Source organism: Macrobrachium nipponense, chromosome 22 (assembly GCF_015104395.2).
Source record: "Macrobrachium nipponense isolate FS-2020 chromosome 22, ASM1510439v2, whole genome shotgun sequence".
Lineage (NCBI taxonomy): Eukaryota > Metazoa > Arthropoda > Malacostraca > Decapoda > Palaemonidae > Macrobrachium > Macrobrachium nipponense.
Genome location: NC_087213.1, coordinates 66,334,644 through 66,357,255, shown reverse-complemented (window position 1 = coordinate 66,357,255; position 22,612 = coordinate 66,334,644). Strand labels below are relative to the sequence as shown.

Sequence of the window (22,612 nt, the reverse complement as noted above, 5' to 3'; positions counted from 1 at the left end):
ACAGCCAACAAGCCACGTTCTGCCTGTCACTTTCGATTTGGGTGTGTTTGCTTTATTGCAGTGTTGTAACTAAAAGAGCTACTTTCGATATCAGAATTGTAGAAGTTGTTTCTTTGCCTTCATCTTTTGCTGTAGGCCATGACCGTGTCTCCCCCGGGCTTTCCTCCCCGACCATGTATCTGCCATCAAAGCAGCTCCAACCCAGATCGTCATTGTTGTCTTCCTTTGGTTGTCCTGGGTACGGTCAAGTGTATCTTTGGTGCCAGAACACAAGTTCCTAGCATACATACTTGTTCTTATGCTTCCCTGTAAGTTTCCTTTGAGAACAGTTCCTGGTTGCCATTTCGAACAGTTCCTGGTTGCCATTTCCAGTGATGCCACCACGGTTTCCGGATGTCTAAGCCAAAGATATGCTCTCCAAGGAAAGAAGTATGTGCGACTGTGCGATGTTGTGCACCCATGTCTTTGCTTCACTATGTATGACAGAGGAAAGAAAGAGGCCATGATTTATAGATTTTAGGCACTTGCTAAGCACTGGGGCAACTAAGGCCATTCAGCACTGAAACGGAAATCAACAATGTAAAGGTTTGGAAGGTGTAACAGGAGGAAAACCTTGCAGTTGCACTATAAATCAATTGTTAGGAGAGGGTAGACGGTAGGATGGAACAAAGAGAAGAAAATATGAACGGAGGTACAATAAAAGGAATGAAAGCAGTTGCAGCTAAGGCCCGAAGGGACAATGCAAAGAACCTTAAGTAATGCCTATATGTCACTGCATGAGGTGCTCTGCCAGCACTACTTCTAGGAAGAATGAGTGTGTCCATGTAGATGTTGCACAACTGTGTCCCTTCTACAAATATTGTATGAGTTGAGATACAGCTCTGGATGTTTTTGCTGATTTCATCCTCCTTATGCTCTCCCCTGTCTAGAGACAAAAATTTGGACCCTCTTCTTCTATAGACTGAGTGAGTATCAAATATATATGTATGCCTCTTCTTCACTGCCCATACCAGCTTTGGAACGTTGCCACGGCCTGGCACATCTGGATTCAGTTACCCATCCATACTCAAGGGGAGGCTCGGAGGAGAACAGGATTTCTCTTAAGAGTTTTTTCCCCATGTTCATGTGAAGGTTTCGTAGTGGATGGATTGCTCTTGAGAGAATGTCCTTCCTTCATGTTTGTGGGAACGGTTGACTGACACGTCTGTGGGTGTCAGTAATATTCCCCACCACCCATTGTTGATGTGAACAAGATCGACTTTTCCGCAACACTGCTTAGCAGCATCTCTGCTCCATGTTTCATGAAGCGTTCTCTGGCAAATGATCACTCTTCTGAGAGCATTTCTACTTCTGTGGTTGGGCAAGGGGCATTAATGGTACTTTTGTGGACGATGTTGTGTGTAGTATCCACTCATGTTTGTTAAGAATTGTGGGCAGTCTATGCATCCCCCCCACAAAAAAATTGAGCCAGATTGTTCTTCCAGACCCTTGCGGCCATCGTTACACGAGTGGCAACAGTGGAAATGACTCCAGGTCATCCAGAGATGGCGTCGTCTCCTTTCTCTTGTACTGGGCTTTCTCATAAAACTTCCTCCACTGTTCTACCGACCAACCACGACAAACTGAACAAGGATTAGTAATAGTACATGCGTTTTCTCTGCACGTACTACACGTTGGATGAGGATCTGTCGACACCAAAGTTAAAAATCTCGAACAAGGAAACCTACTCACTCCCGGGCATTTCCTTTGTCTCTTCCGAGACCCGGAAGAAGTTCCCGTTGGCGACGCCAAAAATATCCATCTCACAAAGTACACACACCTATCAGATCACACTCAGGAAAGAAAAATTAAAAAGTGAAACGAATAAAATTGGGCAAACTAAAACCGGCTTTAAAACAGATAGAAAGTAATCACGTCCTATCTTAAAGGTGGTTGGAAAGTAACTGGCAGGTCATGGGATGCTGAGGGCATTCTGGGTAATACATGCCCCGTGACCTGGTATAGATGCCGATAGTCCCTAGATCTCACAAGTATAATTTTAATTCTACTTGTTTCCAGCTTGGCGCTAGTATTATCCTAATGTTAAAGACCAAAGGTTTCTTTCGTATATGAACAAATGCAAAATAATGAATACGTGTACTAATTCAATTTTTTTTATGAAAAACAAAAAAAATTGTATACAGTTTTCAATAAACCCAAACCATTAAAGTTAAGGCTTTCTTAGAATTTTCAAGGTTTCAGTTTATGAAGATTTTTGGAACCTATCGTAAACCGGGGACTGCTTGTAAACAAGTTACCTACAACGTTCCATGTTGTTTGTTTTGTTTGTTTGTATGGTGTTTTTACGTTGCATGGAACCAGTGGTTATTCAGCAACGGGACCAACGGATTTGTGACTTCCAACCACGTCGAGAGTCAACTTCTATCACCAGAAATACACATCTCTCACTCCTCAATGGCATGCGACCACCGAGGTGGGACACCAACACCATACCAATCACGCCACTGAGGCACCTTACTTTCCGTGTGGGGTAAAGAATTTTTTTTCTTAGATCATGTGCATTTCCATGTCTTCCTCTTTCCATTGATGTGTTTTATCTTCTTAAATTGGTTGACCTCAAAGTTTGCCCTGGTCCGGGGTACTGGTTAATTTTTTTTTTAGCCTGGCTCTTAAGGGCTAATAGAGGCAACTACCACTACTACTCTCCCTCTCACAATGGGAACGAGGGACTGACAATGAACAAACCCATTGGTTTTCTTCAGCTTTCTGGTCCCCAACAATAAGGGTTCATCTTAGCCTTTCTTTGAATCAATAATGCTACATGCCATTAATTTCAAAGCCCTAGAATATCACACATGTTCCACAGATTGGAGGAATGGGTCTCCTTCCTTTGCTCTTTCATAGTCAGGAAGCGAGGCAAACTACCAGTCACTTCAGATTTGTCAGATTTGTCAAGAATCCTCCCACCAAGAACTTAAGTTTCGCATGTTAAGACCGAGGGTTTGTGCTCATAGGAAACAAATGAAAATTTTTAAAGTAACTTATATTTTTCCTCGCATACAAAACCTAGAGAGAGATCTTTACATAAATTGCCCACATCTGGTCACCCCGCATCACTACCAACTGGATGGCAGGCTTCCACTCCTACTGTCAGTAGCCAACTAACAATAAAACCTAGTTTTTAGTTAAGCAGCTGGCTACAGCTTGCACGGAAAGTTAATCTCCATTCGTAAAGACCTTGTTTGTATGTTAGGAAAATTACAGATTACTTTACATGAATAGCATTCCTTGTGATATCAAGCAGCTTTATTATCATATTTTGAGTTTGAAAATATATAATGAAGAGTTTATATTTTATACTGATGTACTTCTAACTTTGTAGTCATTTTTTATTATACAACAATAAAACAAATGACAAAATACTTACTTTTGTTTAACTGATTGATTCTAATTAAAGCAGATCTTCTCCTTGCTCTACACTTTTTAACAAATTTGCAGATGAGAATACTGGATTGGAATCACATTCAGTTCCCAACATTAAGGTAAGTTGTTACTAGCAATCTTTGTATACGTACTGGTTATAGGACAATTAAAATCATGTGACATAACTGCTTCCTCTGTATTTTCGTGATAATCGTAAATCGTATCAAGCTACATTTCTTAGTAAATACAGGCTTTGATTATATTAATTTGACTGATCATGGCCAATATTTGATCAAAACTGAAGATTTTAGTTGGTATTTATAACCTTAAAATACTGATTTCACAAGTGGTTAAGGTAAATTGGCAGTAGCACAACAGCAGCAGCAAAAACTACATCTTTATAAAGCCTTTCTATCTGATATCAGACAACTTGTTCCAATGATATGGTATGTGTATGATTCATGAGATATGACTATTTACAGTAATGCTAACTTTACCAACGATCAAAACATTTTGGTAAATGACTGATATTCATACCAGATAGTAAAGCAGAACTGGACTGAATCAAATTACAAAATTAATACAGTATTTTTGGACTAACTTGAAAAAAAAGCAACCCTCATTACAATATGCAGCGTACTGTCCAGACATTACTAATATAGTTAGTTTATTTCTGACTTTTGAACTAAACTTGGAAAAATTGGCAAACCACATTAAAATCTGCAGCATACTGTCCTGAAGTTGCATGGTTAAAAGAAGTGAATGGATGAAATACCTTATGCATAAGACAATACAGACTCGCTTCAGGTTATATTTATCCATAATTTATCACAACAAAATAATAGTAAAAGATTAATTTAGTGCAAAATATTCATGCTCATCAGTATTCTTAACTACACTCATTTGAAGAACATGATGAGCTAATTGCCAAGTGAATCTACATTTTTAAACCAATCTATTAATAATGGTAATGTTAGGAGGAAGAGGAAGAGTCATAATTTTCATCCTTAATATTTTTTAACGAATCCAAGTATTCCTGCTGGCTAGCTGCAAGGACTTGAGCCAGGATGTCAGCCTCTGCATTGGAATATTCACTTAGTCCTGAAAATATGAAACCAAACAATGAACTATGAATTTATCATTATTAAATATTCTAAACATTAGTACACATTTAAAATAAGGCAGTAAACCATTGTAACAAGTACTACCATGTTTTATAGTACCAATAAACCATGGCTATGGTTATGATTTAGATAAGCTGATTTACGTGGTACTATTCTTATCCTTCTAAATTCTAAATAAACAACAATGTACTCGTGGAAAGATCTTCAAGAGTCAAAGCAGCACTTTACAAACAAGGAACTAACAACCTTTTAATTTGTATGGAGATCTTTCCCAAGATACATACATATGAGAATGAGAGCAACTTTCAACAAATTTCAACAGCTGTTTATATAACTCGAGAAAGGATGTTCACCAATAATTGAATAATTTCCTTTACTAGATAGTAGTAGTAGCCTTCTAATGTTACTTTATAGGAACTTTCCACTCCATAATAGGTACCGTTGCCAAAAGTACTAGCCCTTGCTTGACCATGCACCCATACAGATGGGTTGAATTGAACTGAATGTAGAATTTATGCCAAAGGTAAAGCACTGGGACCTATGAAGTTATTCAGTGCTGAAAAAGGAAAGTAATTATATATAAATTGAATTTAATGGAATATAGAATTTAGGCCAAAGGCCAAGCACTGGGACCTATGAAGTCATTCAGCGCTGGAACGGAAATTGACAGTACAAAGGTCTGAAAGGTGTAACATGAGGGAAACCTCGCAGTTGTACTATGAAATAATTGTTATGACAGGGTGGAAAGTACGATGGAAGGAAGAGAATATGAAAGGAGGTAACAGGAGGAAAACCTTACAGTTAGACTAGAATCGATCTTATAAGAGAGTTGAAGTAAGATAAGAGAGAATATGAAAGGAGGTACAATAAAATGGATGAAAGGGTTGCAGCTAGGAAAAAGGCATACTGCAAAGAACCTTAAGCAATTCCTACAATGCACTGCAAGAAGTGCAATGGCGCCAGATTGGGTGACATTAAGATTTTGCATAATACTTTACCAGAACATCCATGCTATAAGTAAGTCTGCCCAAAGGCTTTGAAAGTGCAACACAAAAATATCTAACCACTTACATAGGAGTACACACATGGCACAGTAATGCATACAGAATGACTTTACCTAAGGGAGGATAAGTAAAACCACCTCATCTTCCAGCTTGTAAGATAAAAACCACGATTTTGCTTGGCTCTCAAACTCATTTTTTCTATATATGAATGACCCCAAGTTCAAACTAGACACAATGGCCTAACCAAGTGACATGGCACCTGTTGCTAGTTAAACGCAGTATATTTTTAAGTGATAACATAACAGGAAAAAACTTTCAAGACTTCATACATGTAATCAATCAAAAGCACTGATCCCTTTAAGCTTGGTATTAACCTCATTAAACCATTATATACACATATGCAAATAATTGTGAAGAATGCCTGGAAAATACACACACACACAAAAACTACTACTACTTTCCAACAAGAACTTTAAAAGTATAAATGGACACGATTGAGAACACAGTGGATGAGCCAGGATGTCTCAGTCATGTGACTCACTGATATCTACCCAATATGATAATTTTTCTTGTTGGATGGTCGATAAGAGCCAAAGTGTGCCATACGTGAGAAGTCGTGTATGGAAGTAAGAGTTCATAATTTTCCCTTAAGAACAAAAAAAAAAAAATTTTTTTTTTTTTCTTGAAAAAAGGTAAAATCAATTTGGCACAAAGAATTAGCTCTGCTTTATCACATTCCCAATATAGATAAAACTTTTCTAGCCTTCATGCATCTCATGAGACATAAAACTTTTACATTATTCTTACCAAACATGTCTGGTGGTAGTTGATTAAGAAAAGAAGCAGTCTCATTCAGCTCAAAGTCACTCAAGGATGAATAACCTGATGACGAGGGCATGGGATCTTTGGAAGATCCAGGAATGGCTGGGTCCATTTCCTGTCCCGATGAAGATTTACTTGAACTAGTAGATCCTCTCGGAGATGATGAACTTCTAGGAGATGTTGATCCTCTAGGTGACGAGGATCCTCTGGGAGACATTGAGCCCCTCGGTGATAATCTTGCAAGATCACTGGATCTGGGGGAGCTGCGAGAGGAATCTGAAGATGACTCTGGCTGTGGGCCCTGAAGAAGAGGTGATGATCGGCCACGGCTGCATCGGTCACTAGCACCAGATCCAGAAGGTGAGGTAGGGGATCGCTAAAAGGAAGATTTTGAACTTTTAAGTAACTGATGCCAAATTTTACTGCTTTAACTGATGAATCCGATAGAATACACTGGAAAATTTATGCAGTTTATAAACTGGAATAAGAAAACTTACCAATCTATCCAGTATTGCTGTTAAATCGCTTTTTCTTTTCACAGCCTTTTAAGATGTTCTTATTCCCTACCCTTGAAAAGCCTGTTTATACTTCTGTTTTTCACAATCTTTACTTTCTAGTTTATTTTTTTGACCAATTTCTTTAATACTTTGGTCTATTCTTTCATATACAGTATCTTTGTATGATACTTTCTTGTCTAAATTTCACTGTCCATCTTTGAATTTTTAACCTTAACATCTCTTATATCATCTTTAATAACTATGCATTGCTTTCTAAGACTCACATTACACATTTCCTCTGCCATTTCAGAAAACTATACCAAGTACAACAAACATTAACACTATATTAATTAATTGTAGAACTTGAACCTGGTTCAAAATTCTGCAACTTAGCTTTGTGTGTCTTTGCTTAGTCTGTCTTCCATATTCCTATTGCTCCTTTAAAGGTCATCCTGTCAGTTCCCATAATTTTTGTTCATTATGATTGTTTATTGGGTCAACATCAAAATTTTTTTCTAAAAAAAAAATTCACTAACGGTCATAACTGACCATGCATTTAGGCAAATGAAGACCTTACCTGGCCCTTAGAGCGTTTCTCATTTTCACGTAGCCACTGTAGATAACTCTCATGGGCAACCTGCTCTTCTATAGCTTCACTTGTAGCTTCAAAATCTGTAGCTCTGATTTTGTCCTCCAACATAGCCTGGAAAGCCAAATTGCCAAATTCCAAAGTTAAAGCATATTGATGTCTATATACACTACTCTTGACATATAACAAAATTTTACTAAGAATAATTCCTTACACTCCATTACTATAATTTACAGATACTATAGATACAGTACACTGGTCACTTATTTTTCAAACTTTGTACTACATGTAGTCAACAACAACTATCTTGTAACATAACATACCTGCTCTAACACAACATTTTCACTTTGCCTGGTAGCTTCTTTCATGAGGTTCTTTTCAGCAAGACCAGGTTGATACCCAGGAAGACCGAGTCCTACACCAATGGTAGCTTTGAAAGGATCAACCAGGCTATTGTAGTGAGTACCAAAGTGGTAACTTACACGAATAGGTTCATTGTCAGTTTGTAGCGAACCCTGAAAACTATTGATTGGTTCTGAAAAGAAAAAGATCCCATTAATCAGCAATAATCAACACCAAATGGTATTAAAACATTGTTCAACTATCACATCACTAATGTAATAATAAATAAAGCTTCTGGATAAATAATCTGACCACTTACGAATAAATCCTATATAGTAGTGTAACCTGTTGTTAAGCAACTGAAATGAAATGTATACTTTAAAGGCTAGAAAGTATGGTACCTTTGATTAATTTAAGAAAACAAAACAGAATCCTTATGCATCAATACAGCATTTACTATAACTTGCTTTTGTTTTTTTTCAAGTGGGCAGTTTACTTTTGCACACAGTCATAAGTTTTCTCCTTTATTTCATAACACTTAACATCTTCACTCCTGAATCTATGGAACTGTTATTGAGGGTTATTTTCATAACATATGGAAGCATCCACAAACTTGTGTAATATGGTCACAGAGTATTTCATGAGCTCACGGAATAATTAGACTAATTAAATGGCTTCCATATGTAGAAACTATCTAACTACCACTAGAACTGGTGCCAAAATATTAGAAAATTCTTAAGGTAAAAGTTGGTTATTTTAAAATTTTTTCAACTACAATAGCTAACTTACTTAATAATTTGGAAAACTTGAGCACATCAACAATGTGAATACTTTCTGATCCAACAGAACTGAAAACAATGCATTCAAATCCAAAATAAAAATTCTACAAGACCTCTGATGTAATTTATGTATCTTACTTAATCTAAAATGAAAATTCACAAGGCAATTTATTTGATTGTACAGAAGTAACTGGTACCCACCAACACTGTAGCAGTACACTTCAATCACACGATTATACATCTCAGACATGGCAGCAAGCTCAATATGATTCCCAAAACAGTCATCACGGCGCTTTCTTGTTACGTACGTCTGGAAGTTCTCGGATACAAATGGAGCAAAGGCATCTTCATTCCTTGCCTACATAAAAAAGGAAAAAAACAAAAAAATAAATGAATAAATAACTGCCTCAATAGTAAAAGATATATATACTGCATATTTAAACCTAAGACCAGAAACTCATGTATTAAGTAATAATGCAGTTTCCAATAAATTACTTCAATCTTGGATATCCAAGTTCAATATCATTACAATTGCACTGCCTTGATAGCAAAATAAAATTCTCTGTTGGTTTTGCAATAATAATGGACTATTAAATAAAGATTTGAAAGTTATAATATAGCATACAACATGGCTACTTACTATGTAGTCCATGCAGTGTTTGCGTACGCAGCTGTGCATATCCTGGTCACCATAAACTTGGTCAGCAATAGCACGAAACAGGCATGCTCCATCTTCCCTCATTTTTTTAATTATAAGATTTTTCTTTTTCATCTTTTTCTCAAACCTTCGCTCTTTCTGAAAATGAGAAACCAAGATAATATATTCTTAGGAAATCCAATTGTGTGTCTCTCTCTCTCTCTCTCTCTCTCACTCTCACTCACTCACTCACTCACTCACACACACACACACACACACACACACACACACACACACACACACCACACACATACACACACACACACACACACACACACACACACACACACACATATTGTAAATTGGTATACAGGCAGTCCCCAGCTTATGACGGGTTCGGCTTACGATGTTCCAAGGTTACAACGCTTTTCAATTATATTTATCAGAAACTATTTCCAGGTTTACGACACGTTCCAGGGTTACGGTACTTACAACGCTGATCTGGCAGAAGAAATATGACTCCAAAAATGCAAAATAATCAATATTTGAAGTTTTTTTTTCATGAAAAATGCAATAAGAATGCAATTTACGTAGTTTTTAATGCACCCAAAGCATTAAAAGTAAGGTCCTCTTAGGATTTTTTTTTTTTACTATGTTCCGGCTTACAACGATTTTTGGCTTACAACACATCTCAAGAACTGAACCCACTTCGTAACCCGGGGACTGCCTGTGTACTCTTACAATTATAAAAAATGCAGTAAAGAAAAATTTCAAATCATAAAATCTTATTTTTATTGATTATTCCTACTGAATACATAGCAATCTGGTGTCTTCTATTATTACTTGAGAAGGAACTGGTCCTAGATTTGTTAAAACTTCTTATTGGAATGGTGGCCGATACACAGTGGGACAGAAGTGGACAAAAATAGAAAAATCAATTTTCAATTCAATTATTTTGACAACATTTTGAAAATAGAATGTTAGAATAAACCATTTTCATACTTTTTAGACAATGCACAACAAATGCAAAAATGCTACAACTTGTTGAAGTTAGCAATTGTCTTTTTCGACATGTAAAGTAATATGGGCAAAAAATATCACATAAGTTCTCAGTTCTCTCAAGGGTGCCATAGAGGTTACTTTTCATCTTTTGGTATTTCATTTAGTGTTACAAGTGTCCCAGATTAAGAATATGGTTCTATTCTCTATTTTAAAGATTTTTTAACTTTGTTGCAAAAGAATTTCATGATACAGCTAATTTGTCGAATTAGGTTTTCTCTGAACTTCAAGCACAAACAATTTTGCTGGCCAGAGCAGGGCAATTGTTTGTTATAGTGAGCTTCCTTATACAATCTACAACAAATTGATGCATAATTTAGCTGCTGGCAGCCACTGGCCACATATCTGAAATGTTTTTCAGATGAATTTTTCAACTTCATAAATGAAATGTTAATTTAAAAAAATATGATTTCTCTAACTATTACATGTTTTTACTTCAGATATCTATCTTCATGTTTTACTTCAGATATCTATCTATAAAGAAAGACTTATAGATAAATAATAAAGTTTGTAACAAATGGAAGTGTTTTTGAGTTAATGCATGAAGCATTTAAAAGCAAAACTCTTACAGGTTTCAAAGACAATATACAAAAGCATTTTTTGTGGAAAAATTCGGTGACCAATCTATTAATGTTGATAATGAAATGCTTGCAAACTATCTAATGAAACTGCGCCAGAAATGGCTAAGTGTTAATCGAAGTAAGAAAGATTTTGAAAAAAAATATATGGACTAGCTATCCATGCCTTTGATATCTATTAAACCAAATGGAATCAAGGGCTTCAACATCAAGAGGTCGACCTACAGTTGTTTCTTTTGAAGCATCTTCTGATAAAATTAAAAGAAGGAAGATAGCAGAATTAATGACCATACCACCAGATAGACTATATTTTGCAACTTTCAGTGTATTAAAATGAGAAGGACACCATTATTCATCAAACAAGCTGAAAAATTTAGCAGCCTCACCAAAAATCTATTCTCCAGATGAAGCACTGACCCTGATAATGGATTGTTCTCTAACAAAAATACATATCAGAGGAAAAGAAATGGAGCAATAAAGAGGAAATGTGAATTGTTAGAGAGACTAAAAAGTTATGCTCCTTGCCAAGAAAAATGGAAAATTACAGAATTCTCTGCTGAGCTGAAGTAACAGAATTTTGAGATCTGTATACAGTGAGCCAAGCAATATTCCTACATTTACAAAGGGCATTTTGATATCAAAGGTAGGATTTGATGGTTCAACAGGTCAACAAATTTAAAACAAAAGATTTCATCAAATGAAAGAGATTTGTCTACTGAAGTTGGGATTTTTATGACATCCATTGTTCATTTGAAATTAGAGATAACTTCCCTTGAAAGAAATTCCAAAATTATAATTTGGGAAAATCCTGCTCTAACTTCCACCTTTTGTTGTAGACCTTTAAAATTTTTGTTTATGGATAGACCTTTAAAATTTTTGTTTATAAGAGAAACTAATGATATTTTGAGAACAGAGAATGATTTTATTAATGCTGCTAAGAAATGCCTAAAACTCTACAGTGTTTGATAAAAGAATTTAATGTATCCCATGAGGTATTTGTTACTATGATCGACGGCAAAGTTCCAACCTCTTTATCTACTTCAACTTCATCATTTCAGTGCTGTGGCATTTGCGGAGCAAGCCCCAAATGTGTGAATAACATCAATCAGGTTATGAAAAGAAAGATCTCTGAAGATAACCTGAAGTATGGCCTTTCACCTTACGTGCATGGATCATTTCCAGCTATTTTACACGTAATTGTTGAAAAAAGGAACTCTTAAAATACTACAAGGTACCCATAGTGCATACCTCCACCAATACGTTAAGGAAATACTTTGAAAAAGTTTATTTTGTATAGAAAAATTTGTGAGCCTTCTTGGTCCCCTAGATCTTGATAAAGTGCAATGACAATTCTAAAAATCATAATTGATCTTACTTCACTGTCAAGTCTGAGATATCAATTTTAGTTAAAATGCTTAACTTTTACTAGGGGCAGGGAGGGTGAACCCCCCTCACCCACCACAAGGGATACCACATCAAAGAAATAATCTTATAAAATATTTCTGTCCATTTTTTACCATTCATAAAAATTTCATCGAAATCTACCCATAACTTTATGCATAATACCACTAATAGACTTACGGCGGTGGAAAGACAGACAGACATATATAACGGCAAAACAATCACCTTGGTAGAGGTAATTCAGGTGAGTAATTCAGGTAATTCAGGTGAGTAACTAAATAATGACTATTTCTTGAATAAAACACCTAAAATTAAGTGAGGAATTATTTTGTCCCAAAAATAGCTGTTTCATCCCACTGTGCAATGGCCTGAAACAAATTGAAAACAACTGGCCTAGGCTGCAACAGATCTTGCACATTCTCAGTTTTACTGCCTTTTTTATATTTGCATCATAGTACACAATAATAATAATAATAATAATAATAATAATAATAAATAATAATAATAACAAAACTCAATCGACAATCCTTTGGTTCTGGTTTTCATCTGTCATAATTAGGAAACTAAAGAGTTAGACAAGAAAGTACTGGGGTGTGTTTGTTTCAGCACCACATATACATGTATGTATTAACCCTCTTACGCCGAAGCCCTAAAAATCAAAACCTCTCCTGTATGCCGGCGCCGGTTTGGAGTGAGCGCGAAACCGGAAAAAATAATTTTTTCAAAAAATCACAGCGCGCTTAGTTTTGAAGATTAAGAGTTCATTTTTGGCTCATTTTTTTTCATTGTCTGAAGTTTAGTATGCAATTATCAGAAATGAAAAATAATATCATTATCATATGTAAATAATGCGATATATGGTAGCGAAAAAAAAAAAATTCATAGATAATTGTATTCAAATCACGCTGTGCAAAAAACGGTCAAAGCTAACGAGTTCCTTTTTTTTTGTTGTATTGTACACTAAATTGCAATCATTTTGATATATACACTAGTAAAAACAATAAAAGCAACACCGGAAAAATATTATCACAAAATGATGTACGAATTCGTAACGAGCGGACGTAAAAAAATGTTATTTTCAAAAATTCACCGTAATTCTAAATAATGTTCTAGAGACTTCCAATTTGTTTCAAAATTAAGACAAATGATTGAATATTACGATAATGTAAGAGTTTTAGATTAGAATTGCAGATTTCGACCATTTCGGACGAGTTAAATTTGACCAAATGTCTAAATTTTAATATATATATTTTTTCATATGCACATATTTCGAAGATGGAAAAAGCTACAACCTTCAATTATTTTTTATTGTATTCTTCATGAATTTGCGCACATTTTGATATATGAAACTCTATAAAAAGGCTAATATGAAAAGGAGCAAATATTAGGATAATGCCATGTACGTATTTCGGAGACTTGCGGCCGCGAATCGGCGCGCGGAGTGAAGGTAAATATATTTTTCAAATATTTACCATAAATCACAATATTGTTTTAGAGACTTCAAATTTGTTTCAAAATGAAGAAAAATGAACGGAATATTACTAGGCCGTAAGAGTTTTGAGCTACAATTGCGTTTTCAACTATTTCGGTAGAGTCAATTTGACCGAACGTGGTTTTTTTTTCTATTTATCGTGATTTATATGCAAATATTTCGAAAAAAGAGAAAAGCTACAACCTTCAATCATTTTTAGTTGTATTCTACATGAAATTGCGCACATTTTCATATATAAAACTTTATGTAACAGCTAATTTTAAATGGTGCAAACATTTCGACAATCGCACAAAAAAAATTCTGATTTTTTCGGAAGAGTTACCGCGCGAACGTAATTTTTTTTTTTCATAAAATCACCATAAATCGAAATATTGTTCTAGAGACTTCCAAGTCGTTGCAAAATGAAGGTAAATGATTGAATATTACTAGAATATAAGAGTTTTAGCTTACAATTGCGTTTTTCGACCATTTCGGTAGAGTCAAAGTTGACCAAAAGTTGAAATTTTTGCACAACGTTATTTATATGAAAATATTTCAAAACTGATAAAAGCTACAACCATGGGTTGTTTTTTGTTGTATTGTGCATGAAATTGCGCACATTTCCATATATAAAACTTTATGTAACGGCAAATTTAAAAGGGTGCAAACATTAGGACAATCGCACGAAAAAATTTATCGGAAGAGTTATCGCACGAACGTAAGGAAAAAGTTTTTTCATAAATTCACCATAAATCGAAATATTGTGCTAGAGACGTCCAATTTGTTGCAAAATGAAGGCAATTGATTGAATATTACTATAATATAAGAATTTTAGCTTACAATTGCGTTTCTCGACCATTTCTGTAGAGTCAAAGTTGACCGAAGGTTGAAATTTTTGCACTTATCGTTATTTATATGAAAATATTTCAAAATTGATAAAAGCTACAATCATGAGTATTTTTTAGTTGTATTGTGCATGAAATTGCGCACATTTTCATATATAATAGTTCATGTAAAGGATAATTTAAAATGGTGCAATAATTATGTCAAAGTGACGAAATAATTTCCGAGATGTGTCACTGATACTTTTTAGTGCGATAAGAAAGAAATTCGCGCTTGCGCGCCTGCGTAGCGATTGTAAACAAAACAACGCCTTGATCCGTGAACTCCCAGCATCCCCCAAGGCGCGTGATACAAAAGTTTTCGGCTGGTAGGCCTATAAGTATTTTTCCGCGAATTTTTAAAAAAACTTTTTTGAGCCGACGTATGATACGTCCAATCGGCATACGGGAGACATTTTGACTCGACGTTTAATACGTCCAATCGGCGTAAGAGGGTTAAGATGCATGATACAAAGACATTTCACTACTGATGAAAAAAAAGAGCAAAATACATGCACAAAATGTATTAAATTTTTAAAATTCAGCACACACTTCATCTCCTTTTCTTGGTGACTTGCCACAAGACATAGTTACTCAGTAAGATTTCTTACCTCTTCCCATTCTTCTGCTGTAAGATTCCAACCCCAAGGTTCATATTCATCACCACTGTTGTAGCCACTGTGATCATTGTCTTCTTCTTCTGGGGCTTGTGAAGGTCCAGCCTGCTAAAGGTCACATTTTGTTCATATCATCTGAGAGCTGAATGAAACAAGTACCCTAGCTACCAGATTTTTATCTTCTCACATTTAATCTCTCATTTTCTACTCCCATAAACAAACTTTTTTTAGAACATACCTTAAATATTTTGTAATGTCAATTAAACTGTAATGCATACTGCTTCCAGAAAAACAATTACTTTTTAACATTATGGAACACTGCAATTCACAGTACAGCATTCCTTAACACTAATAACATTATATTACATAACAAAACCATAACCACTTCAAAATTGTGAATAAAATTAATGATAATTATTTTTCTGTTGAACAGGAATACTTAATACTCATGTGGTACCAGTACTGTACAGCTTTTTATCAACAAACAGTTCCTTACACCAAGAGTGAACGATACAATGGAACACCCCACCCCTTTAAGTAGACTTAAAAATGCTATTTAAGCAATGAGTAACAAATACAATTCAATTCCACATCTGCAAATTAATTAGATAAAACTTACTTGAGATGACAATGCTGGGGTCAGTGTTTGAGTGATGGAAGTAGACATAGGCAGAGTATGAGGATGCTGATGAGTATGACTGACTGATGTTACGTTCCATCCTGAACTGGTGCTTGGATATGGAGGTGAGGTATTTCCTCTATGTTCTCTGTGGTCACGGTGCTTAGGGCGGACACTTCTACAGATATATAAAATTAAACAACACCTCTACAGATAGATAACATTTAAGTACACAGTATATTTTATTAGAAAAAGCATAAGAGCTGATGGAAGTTAAAGTAGAATACTGTAACTTCATGACAGTGAATAGTACAAACTCATTTTACATCTAAAGATCTAAGGAGAGAAATTTTACAATTTTCATAAAAATGGATGTAAAAATATTTATATGACAAAAGAAAAACTCAATCTGCTAAAAAAAAAAAACAAGGGCACTATCCAGTATGCTAGTAAAAATTAAACACATGGGCAGAATCCAATATGCTAGTAAAAATCAACATTCTAAAGTCACAATTGTTTGATTCACTTTCCTTCATTCTTGATTCACTTTCCTTCACTCAAGTTTTTACTGGGTTTATTTTTCCTATTTTGAATAAATTTCTTGTTTTGGGGTGGTTCTCATGTTATTTGTTTCATTATTACCAAGATCCTCCTCTTTTTAGCATAAAGTTGCCCCACCATCCTCCTTAACAAATATTGCACTACTAAACCCTTTTCCTATTCTATGGTGTGAATGTCTGTTACCAAACAAGTCAATCAGGGCACCTTGCATATAATTTTTCTACCAGACTTTCAAAGGGGCTTCAAAGCCATATACAGTAAGTACAGAATTATACGGACATCCACTGATTTACTAAGGACAAAATTGTACCCTATTGCAATCTGTCACTTTATTATTTACTGTCTCACAAGTAAATTATGGTACATAGTTACAATTTATATCAGGTGAAATGCTGTCACAGTACAAGTAATTTTAATTTTGGGTTAAACCTTACCTAAGTGGACTTGCCCGATAGCGCCTTTTACTGTGTGATGGGCCACTTTCATGTGCATCTTCATAGTGTGATGGAGTTGTATGAGGTGGGCGCTTTTCTTCTCTAGTGGTACCTGACGGTGGTGGTGGTGGCCAACAAGGTGTAGGTGACTGTGATGCTAGATATAAGGGCCCTCTAGATGATGCTTCACCAGCCTTTAAAAAAGAAAAAAGAATTTACAAGATGCACTACATATACCAATGATGAGAAGAAACATGCAATCCTTATCATTACAATACAGTCTTTCTTGAAAAACTGATACCTTCTACCAAAATTATACAAGGAGTGTAACTATCAGATTTTAGTAACGTACAGCTATATACACCTTCCAATTATCAAAAATTCAGGTATCAACAAAGTTTCATTATGTAGAAAACAACATTCCCTAAACAGTTTACTCTTGCACATGGCCGCATAAATATGACATATAGTTAGTGGAAGTAGGGAGAAGCCATCAAGCTTTTAAGTTAGTCCTGTCCCTTTCACCCTTAGCTGCAACCCCCCTTTCATTCCTTTTACAGTACCTCCATTCATATTCTCTCTGTCATCACTGAATGGCCAAGTTGCCCGAGTGCTTGGCATGTATATATGCCAAATGTCTCCACACTGTCAGGTAATTCTGAATGTTCTGTTTTTCATTTCAAAGTCTCTTTTTCAAAGAAAAATTATATGCAAGGTGGCCTGATTGACTTGTTTGTTGACAGACATTCACACTATAAAATGCATAATAAATTTACGTATCTCAATAGGAAGAATTGTATGTCAACTGAGAAGTGATTTAAGTGGATCAAAGTTAGTTTGTCTTATCTCCTGTAGGGTTCTGGGGAATTTTTTTTATTGCTACAGTGATGAATCTCAGGTTATATATACAAAAAAATCCATTGTAAGAAATAATTTTATGATTACTGCTCCAATCATCTTATTATAAAGAATTTGAGAAACTCAGACAGAATTGGCTAGTATTTAATATTACGTAGACAACAGTTGCTCTGTACAGCAATGTCAAGGATGGTCAGTAAGCTCGGAAAGTTAAGAAAATTTTGAATAAAATTTAATGCAATTTTGCATTGCACTTCATGTTAGCTTTATGCATCTTCTAGTTTAGAGAGTTGAATATCATGCCTATGAAGTTGCTCTTTGGATCACGAGTGTGATTTCTAAAGTATGGGGTAAATTAAAATTATGTTATCATTGAACATTTTTACAGGCCATTACAACTGTTGATTTTTCTTTTAAGAACTGGAAACCTACAAATAAAGTGAAGATGCTTATTTTTACTAAAGCAATATTGATGATATTTTCAACATATCTTATAGTATTCAATGCTGTGTATTAGGTAGCAAAATCATCTGTGTGCATATTTTGAACTGGAAAGTAGTAAAAAACCTGAAAGGGCTAATTTGACTCTAATACCCTTCACAAATACAGCCCAATTTACTGTGCTACAGGGGGGGGGGGGGGGGGGGGGGGGCAGGATGGCACTTCAAGTGAAGTTAGGTAGGGAAGTTTTGGGTAAGTCAGGACCTGGCATTCTAGGAAAGGTTAGCTTTGTTTAATCTGCAAAGTCCCATCGTTCTACACTTGCCCCTGGTTTTTCTCTCCATAGGTTCCTGGTGTGCTGACCTACTTTCGTATTAATTTGATTTACCTCAAACTAAAAACCACCAATGAAGAAGTTAACAAGAAATGATTGAATAATGGCCAATCTGGCAGTTTTTCAAGTGTATCTAAGGGGAATATGAAGACTTGCCTTGTTCACTGTTACCAATTTAAACGGGTTACGTTACTTCATGAGCACAGTATCTGTACTGTCTAGTATTTTTGTTTTTCTGTTAACCCGAGAACTGCTACAAGCGTCTTTAGCGGCTGTATGGGGAACTGCTATACGCCTCTTCAGAGCGCCATTTTCTATCTCTTCTCACAAACTCCCTCATAACATTATTTAACTAGCATTATTTTTTCTTGATAAACCATTTGTCTAGTAAAACTTTTAATGTTTAGAACTTTATTTTACTCATATATAATTATGTATAATAAAGAAATTCCCCATAGACCAAATTTAACTTTGAAGCAAAGGAAAATAGTGAAATGTTCTTTTCAGTCAAGATTTGTTTTATATTATTACATTAGAAACATGTGCAATAAAATTTCCTATATAATAGCATACTTACACACACACACACACATAATATCCTGCCTTCTAAGGGAAATATATGGCGCGGCAACTCCCAAAACCTACATGGTTGCCTAGTGTAAATTATGGCAACACTTCCAAATGTTTTTTTTTTTCTTTTGATTATCTGATGAGTTGTTGTTTACAATAAAATGTAATAAACATAACATGCAGTTTGAGTTACCATGATAGTAATTGTTTGGAGAGAGAGAGAGAGAGAGAGAGAGAGAGAGAGAGAGAGAGAGAGAGAGAGAGAGAGAGAGAGAGAGAGAGAAATGTATTATGCAAATGTTTACAATAAAATAAAAACAGATTGTATTTACGCTGACTGATCTCAAATAACCCCTAGGTCATAAGTTTATGTAAAGTTATTCAAATTTAGTTACTAGGTTTATTTATAAAACTTCAAAAATTAGAACAAAGTTGTTTTACGTAATTGCAATAATTGCCTATTCATACGATTTAAATATAAAATTATTTTATTTGTTACAACTATTATATGATATATTTGGAAAGGACTAGGAGATTGCATAATTTTTTTCCTTCACATATGATAGGTTCTTATTTATTGAACTAGTAAGTAATAATGATGGACTCTAAATATGACATATCTTTTTGCCCTACTTTACAATAATAGCAATGTTTGTACAGTAATAATAGTCACTATACGAATAGATAAAAAAAACATACTTGCGAAGCAAATAAACTACTTGTAAACAGTAAATGCTGTTATAGCAACTGAAAGACCATTCATTTTTTGATTCAAGAAAATATTCTATGTCATAGGATATAAAAATATAGAGTAATTTGCATTATCATTACAGTCTCTGATATACTGTATAATAAGCTATAATGGTTACTTGTCAAAAATAGGCTAAAACATCACAACCTAACAAGGAATGTAGTAAGCAACAATACGTTATAATCTACCGGGCCCATAAACAAGCCCGGTATACCCAATGAGCTCCCAATCCCTGAGTGATTACTGACAGATCCGCTACCCGTGGTACTATCGCACCACCTATTCATTGGATAAACTGCCAGGTTGCGCAATAAAAGTAACTTTGATGGTTTATAAGAAAATAACAAAGAGGAGGGAAAAAATATTTTGTTGACACATGCACAAAGTAATTACAAAGGCGTTGGTAGAGTTATGTATTGATTCTGAAGGGTAGCATTCTTGTCAAGATAGCCGCAACACTGGATAGTTGAAAAATTACAGTAACGGATTTCTCGGGTTAAGGAATAAATTAAGTAACCTTTATCCAACTGAAGCTTCCAAACTTCACTTGAAGTTCCCAATGCTCTCTGGCTCCAAATTTTCAACTTAAAACACTGTTTAAAATGAACTGTGTAAGTCTAAAAATCAAAGATATAAATGCAATGACATTAATTATAGGCTAACAGCCTTTGGTTATTGGTAATCTAATAAAACAGTATTTATTTACAACAGTTCCAACTTATTCTATAATAATTCTAATATGTATTATATATGCATTTGACATAAATAATTAAATTTTCTCTAAAAAAATTTTTTGGGGGAACCCACCATATCCAGAGATATGAATGCATATATGAGGGCCTTAAAACAACAGGGGCTCGAGCGCCACAGCCACCAAACCAGTGTTATATATACATATTGGCAGAATCACCAATTCTCCCTCCCTCTGACTATGATGTTTGCAACATTTATATCTGCTGTCTTTATGGTCAAAATTACCGTACAAACATTGGAAATGACAAACTTATATGTCCACTGGGCCAAGTAACATGGTCTATTAGGTTAGGTTAGGATAAATCAGTTTTTCTTGATAAGAATATTTTTGTTTTGATGTGGTTTGAATGATTATGATAGTCGAAAATGTGGGAAATTATTTTTTTTGGCTGTATGTAGTAGGAATGTATAGAAATAACTAAAAAAAAACTCATCTCCCATATGTATTACTATCGTAATCATTTAAAATGCATTATAACACGAGAAAATACATAATTACCTAAGAAAAAAGGAGTTGGAACCGCTGTTAAAAATTACAAATAAAACTATTCAATTATAAATGCAGCAATCCTTCTCACAGATAAATCACCATCCGAATTATGAAGAACCCCTGAAAATGAAGGTAATCATAGTTTGGGGGTCCAAATTCATTGCATTCCATAGTCAAGATCAGCACAGATCTATCAGATATTCATTGAATTACGGAAAACATGAAAAGATGAGCAGTTTATCTGCTTACAGAAGCATAAAAACTAAAGGGGGAACATAAGTAAAGAAAAAATATCCTAAGGGATACGGACCCATAGAAATGAGAAAATCGTAAATTTCTGCTTCTGTAAGCATATTAACTGCACATTTTTAGCAAATATACTTGTTTGCAGATCTGTCTTAAAATGAAATTGAAAATAGGAAAGAAATTCTAAATACACACACACACACACAAGGAAGCAGTGAATTTGGCCCTGGAGTGCCAACAGTTTAGTTGGCCAAGACTATCGTCTGCTAGAAAAATGGCGGACGAATACAAACAAGATGGTAAAACCTTACAAAGCTAGCACATAGGTATGTTTTGGCCTGACCTAACCGAACCTAACCTATCACTAACAGGGTCAGGCAGGGTCGGGTCACGGAATTATTTACCATGGAGGAGGGATTATGGGCCGGGCAAAAGATGTTGCGCGGCCTGGCCTACTAAACTGTAAACTACCAGATATTGTGAACTCGAGTGGCTGGATTATTAAATTAGCAAGGAATAACCTTAACTCATGTTCAAGCCTAATGTATGGTTCCCTTTAATTGAACGTTTACTTAGGATAGGCTAACCTTCCGATAATCTGAAAAAATAAACTTCTCGCTGCTAACAGAAAAAGACAAGATAGATATGCATATGGGGTAGAATGCTGTGTGAGAATTCACGACTAACTTGGGGGGGAGGGGGGTCCAGCAGGGTAAAGCAGACCCCCGTCAGGTCTATTAAAAGGAAAATTCTGGTTAAGTCATATCTCCTTCCGACGTTCCCGTTACTAAATGCCTGCTACAGTAGCCCTGACCACTCACTCAGCATAATAATTTGTCCACCTCAGGCTCTGCATAAACGCTTTATCAAGCTAAAACAGGCTACGGGGCAGCCATTGTCTACTTTCGGGTAGCCTACGGGATACGAAAAACCTTCGTACAAAGGCGACCACTTGTAAGAAACGTGCCTCCTTCACAACTTAAAAATATCCAAATGCAATGCGCCACGAAAGAAGGTACATAATTACCTGAATGTGATTAGGAATCGAGCCGATGGGCAACTGGTGTTGGTGGGGAACAGAATTCGGTGGCTCGACGGTCTCTCCTTCTCCGCCGCCGGACGAGGCCTGCTGAGGCTTCTTCTTAGGGAGAATAGTCATTTTAACACCTCACGATACCAGTTATTGCCTACGCATAGATGCTAAGGGTCATTGGAATCTTTATTTTCCAGGTAGGTCCAGAAAATGGCGAAAGTATGGTGGATTACAGTATAGATTCGTGAATATTATTTTCGGTTTCGAGTCTCTTCTTTACAGATATAGATGGCGTTGT

The 22,612-nt window shown here is 35.4% G+C and overlaps 1 protein-coding gene across 2 annotated transcripts; it reads right to left on the bottom strand.

Annotated features, from left to right (window-relative positions):
- Window positions 1-3,600: 3,600 nt before the first annotated feature.
- On the bottom strand, window positions 3,601-22,612 carry LOC135198767 (OTU domain-containing protein 5-B-like). Of its 2 annotated transcripts, none has more exons than XM_064226681.1 (10): window positions 22,309-22,612; window positions 16,839-17,032; window positions 15,844-16,021; window positions 15,219-15,329; window positions 9,221-9,376; window positions 8,782-8,938; window positions 7,783-7,994; window positions 7,448-7,573; window positions 6,359-6,749; window positions 3,601-4,524 (listed from the first exon to the last, which is right to left on the bottom strand). In XM_064226681.1, the coding sequence occupies exons 1-10, from the start codon at window positions 22,438-22,440 to the stop codon at window positions 4,397-4,399; spliced, it is 1,785 nt and encodes a 594-aa protein (XP_064082751.1). In that variant the 5' UTR covers window positions 22,441-22,612; the 3' UTR covers window positions 3,601-4,396. The 2 variants fall into 2 exon arrangements, with proteins under 2 accessions (XP_064082751.1, XP_064082750.1); XM_064226680.1 differs by having other exon boundaries at window positions 15,219-15,332; window positions 22,309-22,611.